We start from the raw sequence: 23,864 nt of genomic DNA on the forward strand, positions 1-23,864 counted from the left end.
ATCTCTTTTGACAAGCCATTTTTCTGAAAAAAGAAACAGGTTAAAATAATCCTTGTCTCTTGTGTTATAAAATAACTCTTGACTCAATCGACAAATTTTTTTTTCCCTTAAATTAAGTAAATATATCTCTGTTCGAAATAAGAAATGCAAATTTTCATGTTGAACACTAATTTTTGTTTGACCGCGACGGCTCCGGAGCCTTGCATTTCCCTGCTCCATCTTGTGGCAAACAAGGGTATGTGCTCGTCCGAGCAGGTACTTCGTGCTGAGCTAGAGAGCGCATCGGGATGGGGAGGGTTGGGGCTGGAAGAATTGATGCTCAGAAACACCCCGAGTAAAGAAAAGAAAAAAAAAATTCAAACATCAATAAGGATGCTTTGAGCCTGGTGAGGTCTCTGTAGGATCTCAGAGTCCAACGGGTTGTTGGGTTTTTTAAGGGTTTTTTTAAAGTCGTTTTTAGGGCACTAGTGCAGCTGTGGCTTTCTTGGAGCAAGAGACTTTCAGCATCGAGCCTTCTGCACAGCTTCTGCCCCTGTCTGAGCAGCCCCTCAGGAGCCTCTTTTGGGTGCCCCAGGACTGCTTTTTCTCCTGTCAGACGCGTGATTTCACTGTCAGCTCTCTGGGAAATGCCACAGAAAGCTCTCTCTGCTCACAGGTCGTCTTGTCCAGGTCTGAGCCCCACCAGACACCTGTGCAGTGGGCTCTGCAGAGGCTGGCAGCTGCTCCAGAGGCACATTGCCCAAATCCCCACTAGCTGACCTCTAGCTGTGGCAAGGTGGTTAAGGCCAACAATGATGTAAACCATAACAATAATAATTTCTTCCTCAAAAGGAATGCCGTGGGGAGCCCGAGTGTGATGCTCACATTCTCCAGTATCTGTCATACCCATAGATAAGGGAACAGTCAGAGGGACAGCAGGGGTAAGCACAGCACAGTGGGGATGTCCTGTGCCAAACTATCCCTTACCTTGTCCCTGCTGGTGTCGTGCTGCTTTTCTGGGGGTCCCTGACTTACCCTGCCTGTGGGTCTGAAGGGCCACCTCTGCAATATTTGTTATATGCTTGGTGAACAGGCTCACCTCACATTTGTGCTGACATCTTTGAAAAATGACTCTGATTCTCTCAGTATACTGTTTCAGTGATTCATTCTTTATGTGCATTTACTCAGCAGACGTGAGTGGGGAAATAAGATTTATGCTAAATTTATATGTTAATTTTAATATTGAAGCTATCCTGTATTTGAAGAATAAGATCAATTCTTCAATTTCATTTCTTACGTGATATTGCATATTGTCATTACTGGAAAATAAAATTATTTCTGAATGCATACTATCTAAACTTCAATTTTAGTGGACATTTAACTTTGACGCATCATTCTTCTCCCTTCCCTATAAAAACTAACTTAATGCAATATTTAACATTTTCACACCAGTCTGCCACTGGAAGGTAACAAAGATGAGACTTTTTACCCTAAATTATGTTTCATTAATGTGCTCCCTGCAACATTTCTGCACTGTCACAGACTTTGCACCTGACACAGTGTTGCATGCATACTACAGTAGGAATCTTGGTTAATGGCTGTGCTCCTCACTGGAGATTAATTTCATTAATTTCCACTTTAGCAGCAGTTCTTGAGAGCCATGGCCACAGCTGTTCACTAAACCTGCCTGTACAGAGGACAAATCCTAACCTTAAGTGCAGAATCCAGCCCTTAGATCATGTAGAGGATGGATACAGAGAATCACATGTACAGAAAGATTTAGCCTCTACAGAGGGAGATATATTTTAAAGAGGCCTCCTGCCAGAGACTGTGCTCTCCTGAAGCTGCAACAGAAAGAAAATATTTACTGCACCTTAGGGGTGTGGTTTGCCACTTTATCTCTTTGCAAGCTGTGCAGGAGATAAAGCTGAGAGATAGACAGGAGAAACCTTTGCAAGGTTTCATCCTTGCTCTGCCATACAGCCTGAGGAAGAATTTTCCCTCCCTGTGAGATAAAGATAACAATTTAATTGTTTTTACTTGAAAATTTGCAAAGAGTTTAAGTGTTCTGTAAGTAAGAGAGTAGACATAGTGTTTACCAGATGATATAGGTAAGATTCTCTTTCTGATTTTTTCTCTGTGAGAGTCTATAACTTTTCGTTTTCTGACCTGTGACTGCCTTCAGCAAGAATTGTCCTGAAAACCTCAGGATTATCCTTAGATAGTCCTGAGCAAACAACTGTTACAAAATGCCTGTAAGTTGGGAGACCTAAGGTAAACACTGTTTGGGTTCTTCCTGTCTCTTCTGAGTTTATGGACTTTATACATTCCCACTTTCTTCTCTGTAATACCTAGATAAAACCAGAAATCTTGTGACCAAATTGTACTAATTGCCTTTTTCCCCCCGCTCCCCGAGTGTCAGAGGACACATGAATCAGCAAAAGGTTGGGGAAAAGTGAGAAAGCAGAATTCAAGGCACAAAGAAATCGATTCATTCTTCCAGGACTCGTGTGTCTCGTGCAGGCTCAGGAGGAGCTGGTCTTCCCTCCTGTCCCTGGGGAGGCTGAGCCCACCCTGGCGCTCAGGCCAGCAATCTGATCTCAGCTTGGGGCTGCAGCCCCCGGCAGTGGGCACGCACCCACAGGAGGAAGGCAGTGAGCAGTGTGGCAGCACAGCTGTGACTGTGAAGGTGCTTGTGGTCACTCATAGAAGCTTTCCTGCTTTGCTGCATGCAGCACAGCTCAAACCCAGTTTTGGAAACATCTTTCTGAGTATAAGCTGGGAAGAGTGAGAGATAAAATTCACCATACACAGAAAAATATAAAGGAGACGTTGAAATACTCAGAAACACTTCTGTGCTACTTGTCAAATCTGGATTTTTTTTATCACTTTATCACATATAAGAGCTAAATGACTAATGTGACAAGAGATGTAGAAGCAATCCTCACAGGCCATTGTACCTGAGGGAGAACTGTGCTAAAATTTTAAGTTTCTCTGCCTCTGCACATTAATATCCTGACTCATTAGGAATGGGTCCCTGAAGGGTGCTTGCAGCTGTTCACATTGCACAGACAGCAACTTTCCTGGGAACGAAAATCAGTTGGTTCTCACCTTGAACATGCATTTTTCTCTAGTAAAGTAAGGATAATGCTCAATGGCTGGTATGGCTACATATTCTATGAGTAAAAAAACAACACACTCTCAAGAGAAACATTCCTAAATTACAGAAAAATATTCTACATGGCTCCATCCTTACTCCAAACCCTCTTCAGGAGACTTTAATACCCTTCACAGATTTAACCCACTCACAGCCCAGTTATTACATTTTAGACCATGTGACTTAATCACTAGTAGAGTTATGGTCATCTGTGTGTAAGTTATGAATTTTCCTCCTTGTTCTTTCTCCTGTAATTACTTTTTTTCTAATGATCTGCAGAGATATAAACAAAAGGAACATTTGGCTGCATATATTTTTCTTCTTTATCTCCATTGCCAAATAATCAATTTTCAGGAAAAGGATGGTATGATTAATGTATTTTTAATTATTTTCAAAACCTTTACAAAACTAAAGTGGTAAGTTTTCTAAGGCTCCAAAGGGGAGAGACCATTAGTTTAACTTACCCACACATATTTCCTTTGCCAATTCTCACCTATGTTGGTGAGAACACCCTACAGGCAACTACGGCTACAGCTCTTGTACACAAGTGGGAACTGGGCTGGATTTGGGGCTGTTTGCAGAATTTTGAAACACTTCAGGAGGGAGTGAGGGAGGGGGCCGGGTGGGGGGGGGGAAGGAAAGGATAATTTCTGACCTTCAATAGCTTCTGGGGAGTGGGTCTTTCCCAGGCCCAAGCCTGAGCTATCAGAGTTTATGCCCACATTGCTGTTGCCTTGAAAAGGGAACAGAGTGATCTATAGCAGAGCTAGGGGATCAAAGGAGCTGGTCTCCCTGTGCTGTGCTCAAGCCTCCCTCCTCTCCCAGAAAGTTCACTGCATGAGTTTTAGCAGACTTGCACGGTGTTTGTATATGAAAAGCTATGACAAATTCCCAGTTGAATGGCTTATTTTCTGACATAGAAAAACTCATGCAAACACCCTGCTTGTTGAATTAATTTTTGGCATTCATATATATCCTGATTTGGTCATCCCTGCTCTGCATTGTTTTAACTGTTTATATTTTTTTCTGCCGTTCTCTTGTTCTGGCAGTAGAAGTAACTGTGGTAGTGGGTGTGGTGAGAGGCAGTACAATCACCACCGTTCTGCTCCTAATGGTTCTTCTCTGACCTCTCAGCTCCTTTGCAGCACCATTCCTCCAGTGTTTTTCACACTTTCTGAAAATGCAGGTCAGCTAGTTACTGTAACCTGGTTTTAATTCACCTGCAGAAGATTAAAACTGCTTCCTGAAAGGACTCAAATTGCCTTTTTTTATTTCACCAGTACCTTAAATAATCACTGGTGGTGAAGAACTGGTGACTGCAGCCATTCAGCCACAGGAGAAGTTATCTTCTTCCCCTTAAACTGGGAAAGCACAAGTTCAGGCAAAATTGTGAACTGTGCATAAAAGATATTTGAGAGTTCCTCGGGAAATAGGTTATATTTTTCCCTTCCAAATGTCTAGAATTGCGACTGTATTTGAATTCATCCCTCAGTTGAGATTAGAGGTGGAAAAAGTCTAATGACCGTAACGTACATTACTCAGACCACGTAACATATATTATTAAAACAAATACCCAAAGTAAATGCTGCTGAGCACTACAAGACCCGGACATAAAGAGCACGGCCTTGTCTCCACACAGAAAAAGGCTGTCTGGCTGTATTTCAGCCGAGTGCTGGGGGGATTTGCAAGGGCTGGGGAGCAGCGATGAGTCAGGGCCGGAAAGGGGAGGGAGCTCGGCTCTGTCACCAGCCCTGCGCCTCGAGCCGATGGCCCCACCTAGTGACAGTGCGGGCACCGAGCGGGCACAGAGCGGGCACGGAGCGGGCACAAGGGGGCACAGAGGGGGCACGGAGCGGGCACGGAACGGGCACAGAGAGGGCACGGAGCGGGCACAGAGCTGGCAGAGAGCGGACACAGAGAGGGCACGGAGCGGGCACAGAGAGGGCACAGAACGGGCACAGAGCGGGCACGGTGCTGGAGGCCCGCGGACGCCCACAGGCCAGAGCCGCGCCGCTGCTCTGTGACGTTGTGGCTGTGTGACGTTGTGGCTGTGTGATGATGCAGTGGCCGGGTGATGACGTAGTGGCCAGGTGATGACGTTGTGCCCGGGTGATGTTAGAATGAGGAGGGTTGGGTCTGTCCCTCCCTGATTCTGCGCGGCGCTGGCAGCTTGGCCCGGGCCCGGTTTGCCGTCTGCTCTGGGGCTCAGCTCAGCGGGCGGCAGGGCAAGTGTCTCCAGGACTCCTGCCCCCGGACCTGTCTTTTCCAACAAGAGGCAGGCACCACGGCAGGCATCGGCTTCACTGCGGCCTCTGCCCGCTCCTGGGCGGCATGGAGCTGCCAGGGAGGAGGAGGAGAGCCGGCAAGTTCCCTTTTGCCTTGCATGCATATGCATGCACGCAAACAGCTTCTCTCTGAAGCCCTCTCTCACAAAAAGTCAAAGATGTCAAAGGTATTTCTGTTATCCTATTTGACTGTGGAGGTGGGCCCAACAAATAAAGAAGGAATGCTTTAGGAAGCCTGTTGTGGTTTAACCCCAACAGTCAAGAGCATAGAGACACTAGCTCAGCCACCAGACCCCAGAGAGGAGGGAGAGCAGAATAAAAACGGGCATTGAGATAAGAGCAGCTCAAAAATTCAAACTAAACTAAACTAAACTAAACTGAACTGAACTACTATCACTGCTGACAATGATGATAAGAACAATAGTAACACTTGTAATGGAAAGGATGGGGGAGGGAGAAATGAAACCAAAGAGAAAAAGTTGCTCACCACCCGCTGACCAATACCCAATCTGTCCCCCAGCAGCAGTCAGCTCCTCTTGGACAACTAGTCCCATTTATATGCTGAGGGTGAAGTCGCTCTGTGGTACAGAGTATCCCCTTGGCTAATTTTGCTCACCTGTCCTAGCTATGCTTCCTCCCATATTCTTGTGTCCCTGTTCCTGGCAGAGCATAGCAATCTGAAAAGTCCCTCACTTAACACTAAGCACTCCTGAGCAATGACTGAAACATCAGTATGTTGACATTATTCTCCTATTAAATCCAAACAGAGCACTGTGCCAGCCCCTGAGAAGAAAATTACCTCTATCCCAGATGAAACGGGGACAAAGCCATATGACAAACCTTTGGTTCATCTAGTGTATCAGCGTTTCAAGGTATTTCATATTTCCTTTCTCCTTTATCATTCTAGAGACTTATTCTTTTCCTCACTATGTAACCAAAATTTTACATTTTGCTTGCTACTAGGCAGTTAAGCGATGTCAGTGGGATAAAGCTAATTAAGGTCTGGTCAGTCCAGACATGTCTGGCAATGTTAATATCTGTGTGGATGATGTGTATGCCCTTTCAACAGACACCAAGGCTGTCTGTTCTGCACCACTAGCTGCTGGCTGCTTTTTGATACCAAGATGTAAACCAGTTACCTTTGTCTTGGGCATCTCAAGCCTCTTTTTTGCTACTTATTATCTTGGTCTTTCTTGGTTATAGTTCGTACTAGATTATTTCTGTGTGCTGTATCAGAATACAAACTGTAAGTGTGCCTGGAAAGTAGGACTAATGCCAGATGCAGCAGTTTGTTTCACATTCTCAAATGAAAAACATTTTGTAGTCAAAACAAAGTGGTAATGCCTTGTGTATCTACTGGAAGTAGGATTTACCTAAGCTATCTTTCTTTTAATGCCAAACAGTCCCTATTATGTCCTGTCTGTGAAGTAGTCCTCCTGATAGGCTTGAATTTCATCCCCTTCACCTTAAAAATATCCTGACTGCCTTGCTATTTGACAGTGCTAAGGTCTCAATTCTGAATGAGGGACAGGTGTGTATGGGTTTGTTTTGCTGTGCTTTTAACTGTCTCTGTGTCTGGAATAAATGTAGGGGCTGGCCTCTCACGAGGCAGGGAGCTGTGGTTGCTGCCGGTCACCAACATTTCTTCTGCATCTCTCTACAGATAAGCTCTCCACCTCAACAGCATAGGAATTTCCCATTGCCACTACTTTTCTGCTAATTCCTATTATAATTTCAGACGCTGAGGAAAAAAAAGAAACAATCCAGCCAGTCCAGTAGCATTTCTGCAATATGAGAAGAATATGCATTGGGATATTTTTCTTGCATTGACACAATTACTATCAAGTTCTTTAACAAGTCTTTAGTGTTGGGAAAGATGGGAGTAATGTCAAGTAGCTTTCACCTAATTTGCTCTGGATCTTGTGCTTTATGCTTAGGAAATAACCAATACACAGACACAGTGCCTCACTGCCTTTGTAAATCTCTTTTTGTGTGGATTCTTGGGCCACAAGGGTTTTATGAGACATTTTCTGTGGAAAAGCTGATTTCCTGTCTCCAATGTGCAAGATTTTGCAAAGTAGCTAGTTGTGTAAATAGATTTATTTTCTAAACTCACGTGTCTCCTTCTTAGTAGAGTCAGCTAGTGCTTTTTCTTTTTTTTTTTTTTTTTTGCATAGAGATATCTTGGTCTGGTTTGTTTTGAGTTTGACTAGGATGTTCATTTTACTTGATGACTGCTTTGCTTTATGTTTGCATCATTCTGAGGTCTTTGGCTGACCTAGAGACCCATCAAGGGAATATTAATAAAAAAGCATTTCATTACAGTGAAGTGAGTTCACTATGTAACACTTTTCAATGGTGCACATGAAATGAAGACTAAGCCAAGGATAGTAATACCTTGGATGTGGCCTCAAGTGAATTTCCGTATGGACTTCACTGCTGAGTGTGGTGTTTTCTGATATTCCCATTAACAATAACATTTTTGGAACACATCCTCTTTCTTGTTCAGTAGTGATATTGAGCTAATGTACAACACAGAGTAAAGTTTATGTTACCAAAATTCATTCCTTGAGATGAGTGTCAGTAGGCTAATATCATTGTAGGGATTTTGTGGAGAACTCCAGTGTAAATTGTTTTACCACAAGAATCTTTTCTCAGAATTCTCCTTCATGCTGCCTAAAGTATTTGTGTTCACACAAAAGAAATCCCCTTACCTGTGAGTAAAATATTTTCTTCATAAAATGTAGCTGTTCTCAACTGTCTTTCCTGTGCCCTGGACACAGGAAAGACTGTGTCTCTGTGTTTCTGACTCTCTGTTATTTCCTTATAATAAAGCTGCTGCTTTATAATGCTCAAGGTATACCTCAAAAGGATAGTGCTGTGTTTATGACTGGGCATGGTTTGTCCTGGTATAAGTTCTGATTCTTTGTCATGGGCAACTGAAAATAAAACACTGGAAAATGTAATAAACAGCTGTTCCTCTTGCCACAGCCGTTCCAAAGTGCTGCAGTATTTATATTCCAGAACTGTCCCTTTCTTTGTATGACCAAGGCTCTTGTTTTATTAGAGATGTGCCAAGCCATGAAGCCCATTTCAGCCTCCTTAGCTGTGTCTGTTACCTTTACATGTGAGAAGCAGGAAATGACTACAGAGCACAACATCCTGCGAAGGATTATGATTGCACTCGCCTGCTTGTGTTTTGGCATTGCTCGGAGGCTGCTGTAAGGTTTTACGGTTGCAGTGTGCGAGGCTTGATGCAGAATGCAAGTTGCTAAGTTTGCACTCCTAATATTACAGAGCTGAAGGGTCATTGCCCAACTGCAGGAATGGCTTTGCCTGAGAGCAGCCTGTGAGAGGTGAATGTCCTGCTCCTGATTTTGATCATTCTTATGCACCAAGAGGGGGCAAAGTTGTCTCAGTGCTCACATGCCTTGCCACATGGTGATCTGGCTTCTCTGTAACAATAACAAATCGGTCATTTATACCAGCACATCTGACTTGTCCAGGGTGTGTTATTTATTGCTCAGATGCTGACACAGTCTGATAGCTGAGTGGTAGACAAGCTGTGATGGCATACTGTATACTGTAGGATGTGACACAGATCTGAAAAATACCTTTCTAGATGCTGTTGTTTTTTTTTTTTTTTTTTTAATTTGAATTGCCTCTTTGCTTTGTGGTTGTTGACAGTAGCATTGCTAACCCTCCTTTCATGCACAAGAAAAAAAAAATCACAGAAATCCTTAGAGGATGAGGATGGGTGCACCAAAAACTGGTTAAAATAATATATGGAATATGTTTTTGCATCCACCAAGATACAGGGTGGCCAACTTTAGCTTTCAAGTTAAAGAAACTTTCCTTTTTGACTGCCAATATGGCAAGATCACCAAGGCCATGCCAATTTCACATGGTAATTGTAAGTGTGCTGGCCTCACTAGGCCGCATATTCTGACCTACAGACAATTGAACATAGGAGAAAGTGGCTTTTTCTATAGATAAGAATATGTGTCTGGGAAGACACAATCCAATTCATGGGTATGAATGTTTAACTTGTCTCTGTCACATTACACAGACACAACTGACTATAAAATCATGGTCTATAGAGTGAAAACAGTTCAATGACAATCTGGAAGTGATTTTGTTGCTCCTTTTCTGATTACTTGGGTTAACACTTCTGGGGTTACAACGCCTGCTTTGACACACAAAGCTATCTCAGTTCATTACAGCTACAATTACTACTACGTGAAGGCTGGGCTGCACAAGTCATTGGTTTCTAGCTACTGTCAGCCATGCTGAAAGACCAATGAGAAATATCAGGTCAGCCTCAGTTCCATTACTCTACCATAGCCCACTCTGCTAATTATTAATTGCTGTCCACTCTGACTGGGATGATGAAAGATAATCTCATGCATACATTGAGAACACAAAGTTGTTTTAGGACATTTGCCAAAATCAGCATTACAGAATGGCAGAATTGATGGCTATTGACTGATTCGCTAAAAGGTAAAGAAAGATGTCTTTTTTTTTTTTTTTTTTTTTTATGTTGCCATACTTGCATATTTCTGTGGTGGAGTTTTTAATATTAATGGTAAGAAAACAAATATTAGCCTACCAGTCCAGGTTTGAGGTGAGGGAGATTGGGATGGGGAATAAAGAGGAAGAAAGACTGCATGACAAGAGATAGAGTGGCTGTTCTCTTTTAGAGGTACCAGTGCTTCTTTGGAAGAATTATGTCAGACAAGTGACCTCCCCCCATACTACTGAAGGATAGGAAACTTCACAGAATTTTTCTAGTGAGGCACATCATCAGGGACCAGAGCTGAGGGTTTTATGCTATTTGGTGCATGGAAAGACTATTTTGTTGGATTTGGCTATGGAAAAATTTTATTCAGCATCTCTTGCTACCATTTCTCCTTGGCTCTTTTGGAATTTTGTCCCCTCCATGCTGATTTGCACCTCCAGATTGCAGAGAAGAAATTTCTCTTGCCGGCTGGTATATTGGTATGGTAGCATTTCTTGGGGAGAGAAGGCTGTCATTGCCAGGGGAAGGCAACAGCCCTGACTATTCCTCTGATTTCTCTTCTGTGGAGCAATTGCACTGAGAGATGTGTCTTACATACCTCTCATCAAACTCTCACCTCCTTTCTCCAGGGCTTATCTTCTCTGCCAGATAAGCCGTGGAGAAAAAACTTCTGCTTGTCCAGGCTGGTGTTTCTCCATCTGTCACTCCTTTGGGAGATGCTTCAGAGAGGGTTTTGATGTGGGTTCCCAGGGTGACCCTGGACAGGGATGGTGCACTGTCCTGCAGAACCTGAATCTTGGGCGGGTGCTCCCCGCAGCCCCTATCAGGAATGAATTAGAGTGTTTCATTCTTGTAAGTGATACTTTTTAAAGTAAACATCCCTGGGTTCCTGTGATGTGTAACTAATGGAGTGCTAAACTCTCAGGGCTGGTTTAAGACTCAGAAAATACACGTGTTGCCAATCCATCATGTTCCTAATACTAATTAACATAGCAGGGACACAATAAAGCCCCAGAACCTGCGCACATTACCCAGCTCACATTACCACTCTATAACAGTCCCTCTATTGACCTAACAAAAGTACACATTGGAAAAATGAGACGTGGTCTTTTCTGACTCAGCTAGACCTATTAAGCCAAAGAAGAGAGCTGAGGACTCTCATTTATTATTGTCCATTATTATCCTGGTATATCATGGGACAGAGTTCTTAAATAGTGTACAATGAGTTTGCTACCTTTTCTAGTATCTGAGTGTGTTACCTGCTGCTAGGCAGGCAGCCCTGACAGAGGCAGAGCAGCCCCTGACTTGTGGAGTGATGCCTGTGTGTGGGGGGGACATTCTGCTCCTTCACAAATGAAAGTAAGACCTTATTTGTTAATTTGCTTCCTTTCTTTTTATTTTTTTAAAGTTAATTGCAATGAAAAGCTTATTGTAAACCTTTACTAATAGGATTGTCCCAGGCTCAATGTAGTTCCTCAGCTGAAAAGGCTGGAAAAAGAGTAATAAAAATTTAATTTATATTATTCTTGGCTATATGAACATTTGTTTTTAGGTCCTAGAAATTTTTTTTCTTGTACTGAAAGACAGTGACATCCCTGCAATTCCGTGCAATATGCTCCTTTTTAATGTACGGTAATTCCACTGTTTTTAAAGATGAGTGACGTATAGCCAAAGATAATCTGGAAGAAATCTGGACAGCAAGAGATTATCACATTTATGTGGCAGTTGTCCCTAAGTGGATGGAGTCTGGCTTTGTGAAAGTCATGGGCAAGCTGCCGTTTACTTCCACAATTTCATGGTTGGGGTTTTATGGTGCTTGTCTCTGAACTCAGTAGAGTTCACTCACTAGCCCTTGAAGCCTAGGTGTATCTCCTGCTGTTGCACATCATTTGGTGTGCTGGTTATAAACAGTATTAGTTTGATCATTATGGAGTGAAAATCTGGTATGGTGTTGGAGCGATGCCAAGTTTTGCCAAGTAAGTACACCACAACAAATGACTCGGGCCTTGGGTATATCCTCATGTGTTCTTACTTCTTGGTAAAAATTTTAGATGATTGATTTTTTCCCTGAACTAGTTATTTGTGAATACCTTGCTGTCATAAATGTATTTGAAAGAGTTTTCTCATGGCTATTTAGAAGAGGGAGCTAGTAATTTATAGCTATATATCATCCCCCAGTTGTGTGTCATCCAGGTCTCTAATATGTGGTTAAACCAGATGGGTTCAACTGGATGGACATTCCATCTGATATACTAATGTTTCTGTGCTGCAGACTGCTACAGGATGGAAGTTGTCTCCACAGACTAGGAAAGTGTCCCTAAAGAAAATATCCCGTGGGTGGAAGTCACAGAGGAGATGGAGATGTGCAGAACAAAGACAGCAAGGCAGTTCAGCCCCAGCTCTGTGGCACAGCACCTCCTCCCACATCCTTATCAGCTGAATTGTCAAAGAAGGCTTGGAAAGCCTTCCAAAGCCCAGGATTTTGTGGATCATACTGCCAGTGAAATGGTCATGCAGTACAGGCAAATTTCTGATCAGCATGTTGTCTTCTCTTTTAAGGCAAAATTAATTAAATATGGACCTTACTCAATTTCCTTGGCAGCTGGCTCAGGAGGTTTTCCACTGACTGCAGCAGAGCTGGTTAAAGACCTTTACTCCTAGAACTGGTTCATTTTATGCACTGAGTGGTTTGACACTTTGCATGGTTGATATGATCTTGGATGTGTAGAGACCATGAATTACCTAAGTGTCACAGATATTAAATCATGAAGTAGACGACAGTGTCCTCTCTATGTCATATGATCTTAGTGCACTTTGTGGGATAGTCTCTTTTATTATTGCCAGTAATCATAAGTGCTGAAAAAATACCTTAAGTAAAATAGCATTTTAGAGTACAATGCATCCAATGTTCTTAATACGTATATACACATCTGCAATATGTTAAACTCAGACTCATGCCCATTTAATCTCAAGGATTTCAATGGGGTGTCTGTATGGAATGAAGGGAGAAGTTTGATCCCTGAATACTCAATGGCCGCACCTTTTGGGAACACTTTATGCCTTGGATTTTCACCTAGATTTGTGTTTATAATAATAAACATGTAATTTATTAAATATATATTTATAATAAATTCCATGCTATCAGTGGTCTGTCTACTGTATTAATAATTTATACTTATATATATATACTATATAAATACTTGGTTTCTCTTTGATGATTTCAGAAAACTGTGCATCCAATTAATCTGACATGTGGTTTTGAGCCACAGTGATAAATGCCTGGTAAGGGTGCTCTCTGCCCAGAGATGTGATCAGGATCTATTCCAATAATCCAATTAAAGCCTGTCAATGAGCAGGTTCCCTTGTGAGAAGAAATGGGTTTAAAGCAGTTACAGGTCCTGTATTCCTCTTCATGGATGCAAGTCAGAACAAGAATGTATACTTTGGTTCAGCTCCCTTCTGCCATGGGACAAATTCACAAAATCAGGAATATGGACCTCTGCCAGTGTGTGCAAAACCACTTCTTAGCCACTGCAACCTAGAGTGTGCCAATAGCAGGGCAAGAGAAGCAGCAAATGAGATTGTCCTAAATGTCCCTTAGCAGTAGGTGCTGTGTCCAGCTAGCGCCAGCCTCTCCTCCTGTCATGGCAGTACCGCCCCTTCAGAAGCTGATGTTGGGGTCAGACCCCCATTTGTATTGACTCTGGGAAGAGCCAGAGTGTTGTGGATAGGTAAAACTTTACAGAAGGAAGCCTTATGAAATCATGGCTCATTCCTGTTACTTCATCTAAGAAGAAAAGGCTGCTGGGAGCAACTCAACTGAATAAAGAGATGGAAAAACAAGTTGTATAACCACTGTGCGTTCACATTGTTGTGTATGGTGGTTGGTTGGATGATGTTTGTTGTATTTTAGAAGTATGTAACTGATGAAAGGCTAACTGCTTAAAAATACCCGGTTTTTGCAATAAAGGAGTTCTCTTTTGCACCTGCCTGGGGACTCTGCATCTCTCTGCCTCCTCACACCAGAGGTCCCAATGATGGCAGCTGAGACAGAGGCCGGAAGGAGTCATATTCAACCCCTCTCTAAAATACTTAGCAGGAATGTTGTAAAGACCAAATGTGCCAGTCTGTTTGGGGTACTTAAAACACCTCCAATGAAAGAGTTCTATTTACAGAATTCTAAAGATACACATTTCTGTCACTGTCCTCTGTATGCTTACTGATTCTCTCAGATTCTCCCCTTGCTGAATCTAGCCTCAAATAGCTAAGCAGAAGATGTGCAGAAGTACTAGCCAAAAAGAAAGAAAATAAAAAGTAATTTTAAAAGGGCTCTGATTTTATTTGTATAGTAGCAGAAATCTCTTCTACCTCAAGCATCACCTAAAATCTTGTGGGAGGGGACTCTCACCCATAAATGATTTTTTTTTAATTGTGAGAGGAGTTTGAGACACATCAGCATCATGCTTGCTGTACTAGGAGTACTTCTCTGTCTGTTTTCCCAACTGATGCCCAAGAATCACAGGAGTGAAAGCTCTCAGTACCTCCCACATATGTGCCACATAGACTGAGCTCCTTGGTTGTGGACTTACAGCACAAGCTTGTCTGATTTTCAGGATTTGTTCTCCAAAGGATAGATGGTAAAATCATTCTGAGAGCTTTGGTGGAAATGTCACATGTGGTGATATAGCCCAGTGTGTTTTCAGTCCATTTTCAGAGAGCCCTATTTTCCTGCATTCACTCTGCCATGCTGTGAGTGATGAGATTCAAGGCGTCTCCCTCTACCACCTCAGGCATCTGTGTGCTCCACAGTGGATCCACACTGAGCCAGAGTCTGACACTTGCATTAGTATGGTACAATAGCCCAATCTAAAAATGGTTCTACAAGCTTTCTTGCTAGTTGGAGTGTAATAAGTGTGGCCTAGATACCCACATGGATCATTTGGCCTGAGTCTGGCTGGGTGGCTTGTTTTAACTAATATATTGCCAGATTTGGATGCTGCTTTTCATGCTGACCTTTACCTCAGGTCATCCTAATAATTTCAGTAAGGCTGTTCAGAGACTGCAATGCTACAATCTGGCTAGTTGCAGTTACATGATGGAATTCTTAGTGCTAAGCACAGTATAGCCTACCCAACTAATTTGATTTAGCAGGTGTCTTTTTGGCATTTAAAATATTTTGCATATGATTATATTGCATACTGAAGAAAGAAAAACAAAACAAAACACCACAAACCAGTTTATTAGTAAAGATTTTTGCTGTTCTGTTAAAATATGACAATCAAAAAGACAATTTATATTGCAGAGACTTGACTTTTACTTTCCAGGACTGTAAAATAAAACCCCAAGTTCTACATTTTCTGCATCTGGTTGACATTTGAATAAAACTGCCAGAGTGCAAACAAATTTTGTGAAAACATCTCCAGCAAATTTTGCATTGATTCTAAAAATATTTTTGGCTAAGTTACTTTTTAAGGCCATATGTTGAAAAAGGAAGAAACCCTGAAACTTCACTAGAATTTATTGCAACAAGAGATTTGCCAAACTACTTAAGACATTTGGGAAGATTATAGTGAAGTATATTAGTTGCTGACTTGACAATTTACTGCGCTCACTGCTTGCATAGTGGATTCTTGATATTCATGCTGAGAGCTGATCCAACTTTGTAGTACATTTTAGCAAGAGACCTGCCAAATGTCTACTGGCCTGTTAAATGCTGGCAAACCAAACATCAGCCTGGTTTATGAGCCACAGCAAAGCTGCCACAAATGGCACACAAACACTCCTCATGCCTTTTTTTTTTTTTTAAGCAAAAATTTTAGCACAGAATTGGATGGGAATGGGTTTGGACTAGTTTTGACTTAAATTCTACCTAGGTCTGCCCTCATAACCCCTGGCCATGAATCTGGAGGCTGCAGGAGAGGCAGTTCTGTTTTACTGAGGTATGTTTCTTCTTGCTTCAACGAATGACAGCCAGGACTGTGTGGTCCTGTTTGCAGAGGCCAAATTGTGCCCCCTTGGTACACCCCAATGAGAGGGCAGAGTCTCCTACAACAGAGGGCTAAACTGCCCCACTTTTATTGTTTATTCCTCTCCCTCCATGGGAGCTCATCCCTTCAGCTGCCGGGGTGAGAAGGATTGTAAATGGGAAACTCTGCTGCATCCCGTGCTGAATCCAAAGCTGTCTGTGTCTGTGTGAATCCTCTCACTGAAGACTCTGCACTGCCTGTCAGAGTTCCACTAGCTGTGTCAGTCCTGCTCTTTTCACCTGCACTGCATTTGATATCGTTCCAGTTTAGTAGGACAGAAGATTATCCTGCTACGATAAGCAAGTCTTGCTATAAAAAGGCAAACCCTTGCCCTCCTTGCCAAAGCAAACATTCTTACAAAGGCAGAGATACTATTGCCATGTTCAATAAAATTTTCTTCCATATCATGCTAAAGTGAATAAGTTACCTCAACATTTCTTACCTCCTTATAATATATGTTTATTATATTTATTTGAATGGCATATAGGAATAACAGGAAATCCCTCCTCTGACTCTGTACCTACACATCTGTTAGGCAGAAATTAAATGGTCATTTAAAACAGAACAAAAAGCACACAAAGCCCCAGAAAACCCAAATCCAAATTGAAAAACTTGCTTATTTAAAACATTCAATCAGTTAAACGTATTTAAAATGTACAATCAGTTTAGAAAGTTGTGTCATGAATAAAAATATTAAAATCTAAAAATCTAGGTTTATTTTAGTGATAGGGTCCACTTAAATGATATTTACAAGAGACAGATTGAGTCTTATATACATATATATAAACCCCACATTTTAATGAAAAAAAAAACTGCAAAAAATTTGGCTGTTTGTACTGATTAGATAAAACGGGAAAGGGTGATATCTTTGTGGGTTTGGTTTTCTTAAAAATCTTTTTCCCTATGCGATTCCCCTACCTCCCGCCTTTGAGATCACCCGCGAAATGTCAGCATCTTCGCTGTAGCAAATAGACGGTAACTCAAGGAGGAGAACGCCTTGGGTCCGGGCCTGGTTCTGGGCTGGCTCGGTTTCGCGGGCACGGCGGGGGCGCGGCCCGGGCACCGGGACCCGGAGAGGGCGAGGAAGGGGCTGGCGGGCGGGGCGCGGGCAGGGGCAATTTGTTTCAGATTAAGCGGTAACATCTCTGGCCTAACAAGCGGCTGGGATCACCCGCGTTTGTCATTGCAATCTGCCCTCGACGGCGCAGAGAGAGGGCAGGATCAAAGCATTCCTCCGGGGAAATTGGGCCCGGAGTTGCCGTTTGGTTAGCCTGCCCTAACCTCGCTAATAAATTTCCCCGGGGAAGGGAGGGCTGCCGGGGCCGGGCGCGGGGCACCGCGGCACTTGCACCTGCACCTGCCCGCAGAGCCGTGATGCAAAGCGGGACCGAGCCCTCGGGAAAGGCGCTGCCGGAAGGGGCGCAGCCTGAGGAGCCACCCCCGGCCCGTCGGGGTCCGGCACACCGCGCGGCCCCCGGGGACCCCCGGCAGGGCACGGGGCGGGGATGCGCGGCGGGGCTCGGGAGCAGCCCTGGCTCGGGTCTCGGCCCCGGGCCCTGCGGGGCTGGCGCAGCGGCCGGCATTGTGCTGGGAAGGCTGTGCGGGGCAGGTGGATGCACGGCTGCACATCGCGGGCTTCAGAGGCTCCCGTGGCGCGGAAATCTGCACCTTTCCCAGCACGGCACGGCGCCGCGGGTGCCCGTGTCAGGCCACAGCGGGTACGGCTAGCACCACTGACCAAATCGGAGGACTGAGTAGGACAGGCAGTGCCTTAGGTCGCTTTCCGCCTTCTCCCGAGGGTGCGTCCCGCCGGAGGACGGCAGTGACGCTTCTTCTTCCCGACGGGAGAGAGAGGAGCGGCTGGAGGGGAGCTCAAAAGCGCTGCGGAGCCGAGCGCAAACAACAGGAGCAGAAGAAAGTTGTACAAACACGCTTTAAAATCGTGGCTGGGTTTCACAGCTCCCTGTGGATAAAGTAAACAGGAGGCGAACTGTTTTGTAATTTACTCCAGCGGACCGCAGAATCGTACTTTGTAATTTGGTGTCGGTTTACAGACAAAGGCGACTTCTGTTTCCTAACCTAGCAGGTCCTTTGTCATGCTTGTGCCTTTTAAGAGGGACCCCAAGGGGGAAAGTGGAATTCCTTGGGTATTTGCCTTTTAGTCATGCTTGTAAGTCAAACAGTAGCCGGGCTTTCTTTAGAGATGAATAATACCTGCCGTCGGGGGATGCGCTCCCTCTCTCCCGACGGTGCCGCCCGGGGAGCACAAACCTCCAAGGGAACAAACCCTCCCTCCTTCCTGGAGGGTGCCCGCAGCCCGCGGGGCGAACCGAGGCGTTGGTGCCCTGTCCGGGCGGCAGCGGAGCCCGGAGCCCCGGCTCACGCAGCTGCCCGCCTGCGCTGCCCGCCCGGCGGCCTTTGTCCCGCAGGCCTGCAAGGACAGCGCTTGTCCGTGCCGAACCGGCGGCCGGCAGCTGGTCCGTGTGCTTACCGCGAGCAGACCCCCGTCTTTATTATATACATGAATACTGTCAGTATTTATTACACACGCGCGCTTCTCAGGGAAAGAGCAAAATATTTTCCCTTTTTAGGAAACTAGTTTCGGCCATGTGTTCTGCATATAGTTAGATTTCGATCAGTACACACCGGTGGGAAACTAATATTCTCCTGCATAACTTTATTATTTTTCTTCTTTGGCAAAATCAGTTTAATTTTTAAATAAACCAGTATTTGGCCTGCTCGGTGCTGAACGCGACCGAGGTGTATTCTGTCCATTTCTGCTTCTTTCGGGAACGGAATTCCCGTTTTCACCGGCGGAAGCACGGAGCTCTAGCCTCCCCGCTTCGCGACTGAGATTTTGTGGGTCACAATTTCGATCGCTCTCTGATTGGGAAGACAAAGGACATTACCCAGCTCACAAAGATCAGCCTCCGTCAGGGAGGGAATATTCCAAAGGGAATAAAGTTACTCATGGGAAATAAAGTTATTTAGGAGAAAAACCTTAGTGGTTGGTGGAAAACGCTCCCTCTGAAGGGAGTGAACGGTAGAAAATAGAGTAATTTTCCTCGCCTTAATTCCCGAAGGGAAAGGATCCCGCCGCATTTTCAGACTTGGAAAAAAGACCATTGCCATGCGTACCTTTCACTAGTGGGTCAAGCAACGGGAACGACAGCAAACGAAAAATGTGGCGGCTGTTTGAGGCTTTTAAACCCTCGCCCCCGACCCGCTCCTCGGGTAGGGGGACGCCGCTCGCCTGCCGAGCGGGTTTCTTAGCTGTCCCCATTACGAGCGCTACCGTCTTTTCTCCCTTCCTTTCCCCTCGCACTCCTTTTGCACCCCGCAGCGGGGGCTCACCACTCACCGCCCCCATCGCTCCGCCTCGCTCCGCGCCCGCCCGCACCCACGAGCGGCCGGCGGGCACGGCGGGGGCGGGGCCTAGGCCGCGCGGGCCAATCAGAGGCGGAGCCTGCGGGCGGGCGCCCAATGGGCGGCGCGGGCGGCGGGGCGGGCGCTGATATCGGCGCGGCCCGGCCCGGCCGCCTCAGCTCGGTGCCATCCCCGGCCCGGCGGCCTCAGCTCGGTGCCATCCCCGGCAGGCTCAGCTCGGTGTCAGATCAGCTTGGTGCCATTCCCGGTGCGGTGCCCTCAGCTCGGTGCCATCCTCGGGCGCGGCAGGCTTAGCTCGGTGCCATCCCCGGCGCCGGCCGACTCAGCTGGGTGCCATCCTTGGGCGCGGCGGGCTCAGCTCGGTACCGTCCCCGGCCCGGCGCGGCCAGTGCGCACCCACAGCCACGCACCGCACCGCAGAGCCTCACCGCAGGCATCGCCCCGACGGCGCGGCGTCCCTGCTGTCGGGGAGCCTTAAGCTTCAGGTGCTGGGATCGGGAGTTCCTTGTCTCGACTGGTCTGGGGCAGCGGCCCTTGCGAGCTGCGAGGAGCTGAGGGACGCGTTCTTCCTGCACCACCTGCCTTTGGTAAGTGCAGTGTGCAAAGCAAGGACAGGGAGGTCGTGTGGGAGCAGGTGGGGATCGGAAGACGCAGCTTCCTCAGAGAGCTCTAGGAGTTCAAACTACCTTTGCGATGTGTGAAGTCCAGCTGTCCTCTGCCTGTGTCCCAAGTCTGAACGCAGCTGGCAGGATGGTTCTCGGGATCCTGTAATAAGCAGGACCCTCTTAGGGCCGGACAGAGCCGTAGCGCTGCAGCGCGGGGCACTGCCCTGGGGAGGTTCCTCCCGCATCTTGGCTGCAGGAGACGCGCTCCTGCCTGCGGCGGGCTATCACAGCTCTCCGCAAGCCGCGCCAGGAGGAAGGGAGGGAGGGACAGAGGGAGGCGTCCGTCGTGTCTATGCTGAGCCCCGCGCGGGTCGTGCGCGGGAGACCGGAGCTGACGGTGAGGGGAAAAATCACATCCCAGGCGGGCTCTGCCGTGACTTCCCGACGGGGGCGCATCTCAGCGGGGCCGCAGACGGGCACCTCGGAAGCCGGGCGTGCTCCGGCTGCCGTGCCACCGCGGGGCTGGAGGCCTGACCCCTCTCTTGCAGCTGCGCCGCCGAGGAGCCATGGCTGAGGAACGCGCCGGCGCCGACTGGGAGATCGACGTGGAGAGCCTGGAAGGGGAGCCGGACGAGGCACCCGGCGCTCCGCGCGGCAGCACCGGCCCGGAGGAGGCAGAGGAGGAGGAGGAGGAAGGCGAGGAGGCGGCGGCCGCCCCGCGGCGGGGCGAACCGCGGAAGCTGAGCCGCACGCCCAAGTGCGCCCGGTGCCGCAACCACGGCGTGGTGTCGTGCCTGAAGGGGCACAAGCGGTTCTGCCGCTGGCGCGACTGCCAGTGCGCCAATTGCCTGCTGGTGGTGGAGCGGCAGCGCGTCATGGCCGCCCAGGTGGCGCTCCGACGGCAGCAGGCCACCGAGGTGAGGGGACACGGGACGGGACGGGACGGGACGGGACGGGACGGGCGGCGCCGGTCTGACGGAGCCATCAATCCGATTGCTCTCTTAGGACAAGAAGGGGCTGACGGGGAAGCAGGCAAGTCTGGAGCGCAAAGCCGTCTACCAGAGGCACGTCCGAACGCCCAGCCTCTTGGCCAAGAGCATCCTGGAAGGTAAGAGCATCCCCTGTCCCTCCACGGCTTCCCGCAGCACCGCTGACAGGGGGAAAACCCCGCTGTGCCCCAGGAGGACCCGCACGTCCCATCCAAGGCGGGAAAGGCAGCGTCCTTCCCTGAAACAGGCGCCAAAGCGCGCCCCGCTACCCGCGCCGGGCGGCCGAGGCTCCGGCCCTTCGAGGCTGGAATCGATGCGGCAGAATTTCAGTTCCTTGTCCCTTCCGCCCAAAATAATGCCTGAAATGCTAGCAACGGTAGTTTGAAATTTGAGAGTTACTGTTACAAGCTGGCAGTCTTTTTACATGACTACCCAGCGGCGTTTTGCGGTGCAGGGTAATTTATTCACAGGGTAGTTTATTCGCGGGTGTTTTAATCAGCAAACGAGTAAATAGATGATTTTTTTCGTTTTATCTGAATGCCTACACAGCAGTTCCGTTTGAGACATTATCAAAAGTAAGATCTGCAAAATATTTTTTTCACTGTTGAAAATATTAACTGTGGAAGAATTGTCTTTTAAAAGATCATTATTTTAGTGAAAGGTTCTATTTCTTCCCCCACACCCATTTGGGATTGTGCATATATTTATTCCTATATTTGGTTTAATTACTTTCCAAACCATATCTCTATAAATCATTGTACTTCCCAATTTTTTTTCTGGAATAAAAAGCTCTTTTCTTTGTCTGTTCAAGCTCAATTAATATTTAGTCCCTTTAGAAACTTCTAATTTACATCTACAGTTCATTTTTTTGAAAACTCTTCTGTACTTCTTCTTCTAATTTATCGTAACTGTCTTTTTCTTTTCTCCTAGTTCTCCTTGGGATTTTCTACCATCTCTAGCAATGTGTACATAATGATTCATCTTTAGAAAATAGAAAGACACCAGCTGTAGATATAGGTATCTTCCTTGGAAAAGGGGAAACGTGTATGAGAGGAATGGGGGTTAAAACAGGTAAAATCCTGTTCTCCTGACTCATGTAAATACATCCATTAATTCAGTGTAATTACTTGACTGGGTAGAGCAAACAGGATTGTGTCCTATCTGTATTATTAAATTAAGCCAGGTAGCTTGGTAATTGAATGCACTGGATGCTGAATTTCTATGTTTTATTGAAATTCTAGTTCACAAGAAATAAAATATTTGAATGCTTTCCATATGTGTTAAAAGTCAATGGTTATCTCTCTCCTTAAGCCTCAGGATGGAATACCAGTCATAATACACTGTAGGGCTTTGCCTTTTTTTTTTTTTTCCTTCTCCCTCCTCAATCTGTTTATCTGGAACTGCTTTTTAAGAAAACTACTAATCAGCTAGCTTTGGTGGATGCTAAACACGTCAAAAAAGCAGGGCTTGCTTATCTGCACTGAGGAACTGAATGTGCCTGATCACTAAGCCTCTGTGTCACGGTGACTTCTGTAGGAACTGATGGTGACCAGGGTCTGTGGCAAAAGCACGGTGCTTGGTGGGACTGGCTCGTGGAGCTGTTTTACAAACACAGCTTTAATGTGGCTTAATTCCTAATGCTGCTTTGTTGTTTTAGGTTACCGTCCAATTCCAACAGACTCCTACCTGGGAGGGAATTCACCCTTGCCACCTCCTGTAAGTGACAGGATGAGAAAGAGACGGGCTTTTGCTGATAAGGAGTTGGAGAACATTATGCTAGAGAGGGAGTGTAAAGAGAGAGATATGATGGAAGCTACACAAGCAGCTGCCCTTTTTCTCCCTAACCGTATGGTGCGTGGAGCTGAATACAATTCATATAAAACAGCCTTCAACACTACTCAAACTGATAACCCAAACAAGGAATTTCCAAATTTTTTACCAACCTGCCTTGATCTAACGATGCAGTATTCAGGACCTAGCAACATGGAACTAATTTCTTCAAATGTCAGTGTAGCTACTACCTACAGGCAGTATCCCCTGTCTTCTAGGTTCTTAGTGTGGCCAAAATGTGGCCCCATTAGTGATGCTGTCCTCTACCAGCAATGCCTGTTAAATGCTACTGCTGTCCAAGCTCTCAAACCTGGGGCAGGTTGGGATGCCAGGGTCTCACAGAGTCAGGACTGTCCAAACACTGAGCATGACATCATTCCTCCAAAACTGGAAAATTCATTTGTTCTGACTCACACGCGAGACATTCAGCAGTCACGTAATGAAATGCTGTGCCTTCATCAGGAAGCTCGTGAGAGGTCAGCTTTCTCTCCTCCAAAAAGGACTTTCTCCCAGATTTCTGATAAAGGTTCTCTGTCTCCTCAGGAGCAGGCATTAAGCAAGATCAGCAAAAACAGTACCAAACCCCCGCCACCGCTCAAGTACAGTGCCTTTCAGTCACTGTTCCATCAGGCATTTCCTGACACTCCAACAGCAGAGTTAAGAATGTCATTTGTGAAGGAGACTTTTGAAGACACTTCTAAGAAATACCGGGAGTGTGCTGTTAAAGAGAACCAAAAATACAAGTTTACTGTAGACAAATGTGCAAAAGACTTCTTTGGGGCCAAACAGGCCACACCAAAGCTTTCAACAACTGAGCCACTGTCATTTTCGGTTGAATCCATCCTTAAACGACCTTCTTCTGCTGTTACTAATGTCTCTGAATGAATAAACTTTACCTTCAGAGTAGAGAAGCTTCCTAAGCTTTGCTTTCTGCAGAATTTCTCCTGACTGCCTAATCTCTTAAAAGATTTTTAAAGAGGAATTTCTGCAGTAAATGGCAGTGGTTTCTTTTATTTCAAAATGATGTACATAAATATGCATGTTTTCTGAACAACAAATTTAATTTTTTAAAATTGAAACTGCATGT

At 45.8% G+C, this 23,864-nt stretch overlaps 1 protein-coding gene across 2 annotated transcripts; it reads left to right on the forward strand.

Moving 5' to 3' along the window:
* The first annotated feature begins 19,605 nt into the window (after nt 1-19,605).
* DMRT2 (doublesex and mab-3 related transcription factor 2) lies at nt 19,606-23,662 on the forward strand. Of its 2 annotated transcripts, XM_064736285.1 has the most exons (4): nt 19,606-19,940; nt 20,507-20,875; nt 20,964-21,066; nt 22,605-23,662. In XM_064736285.1, the coding sequence occupies exons 2-4, from the start codon at nt 20,525-20,527 to the stop codon at nt 23,660-23,662; spliced, it is 1,512 nt and encodes a 503-aa protein (XP_064592355.1). In that variant the 5' UTR covers nt 19,606-19,940; nt 20,507-20,524. The 2 variants fall into 2 exon arrangements, with proteins under 2 accessions (XP_064592355.1, XP_064592356.1); XM_064736286.1 differs by lacking the exons at nt 19,606-19,940; nt 20,507-20,875; nt 20,964-21,066 and adding an exon at nt 21,885-22,018.
* The last annotated feature ends 202 nt before the right edge of the window (nt 23,663-23,864 follow it).

This window comes from Zonotrichia leucophrys, chromosome Z, assembly GCF_028769735.1.
Source record: "Zonotrichia leucophrys gambelii isolate GWCS_2022_RI chromosome Z, RI_Zleu_2.0, whole genome shotgun sequence".
Taxonomy (NCBI): Eukaryota; Metazoa; Chordata; class Aves; order Passeriformes; family Passerellidae; genus Zonotrichia; species Zonotrichia leucophrys.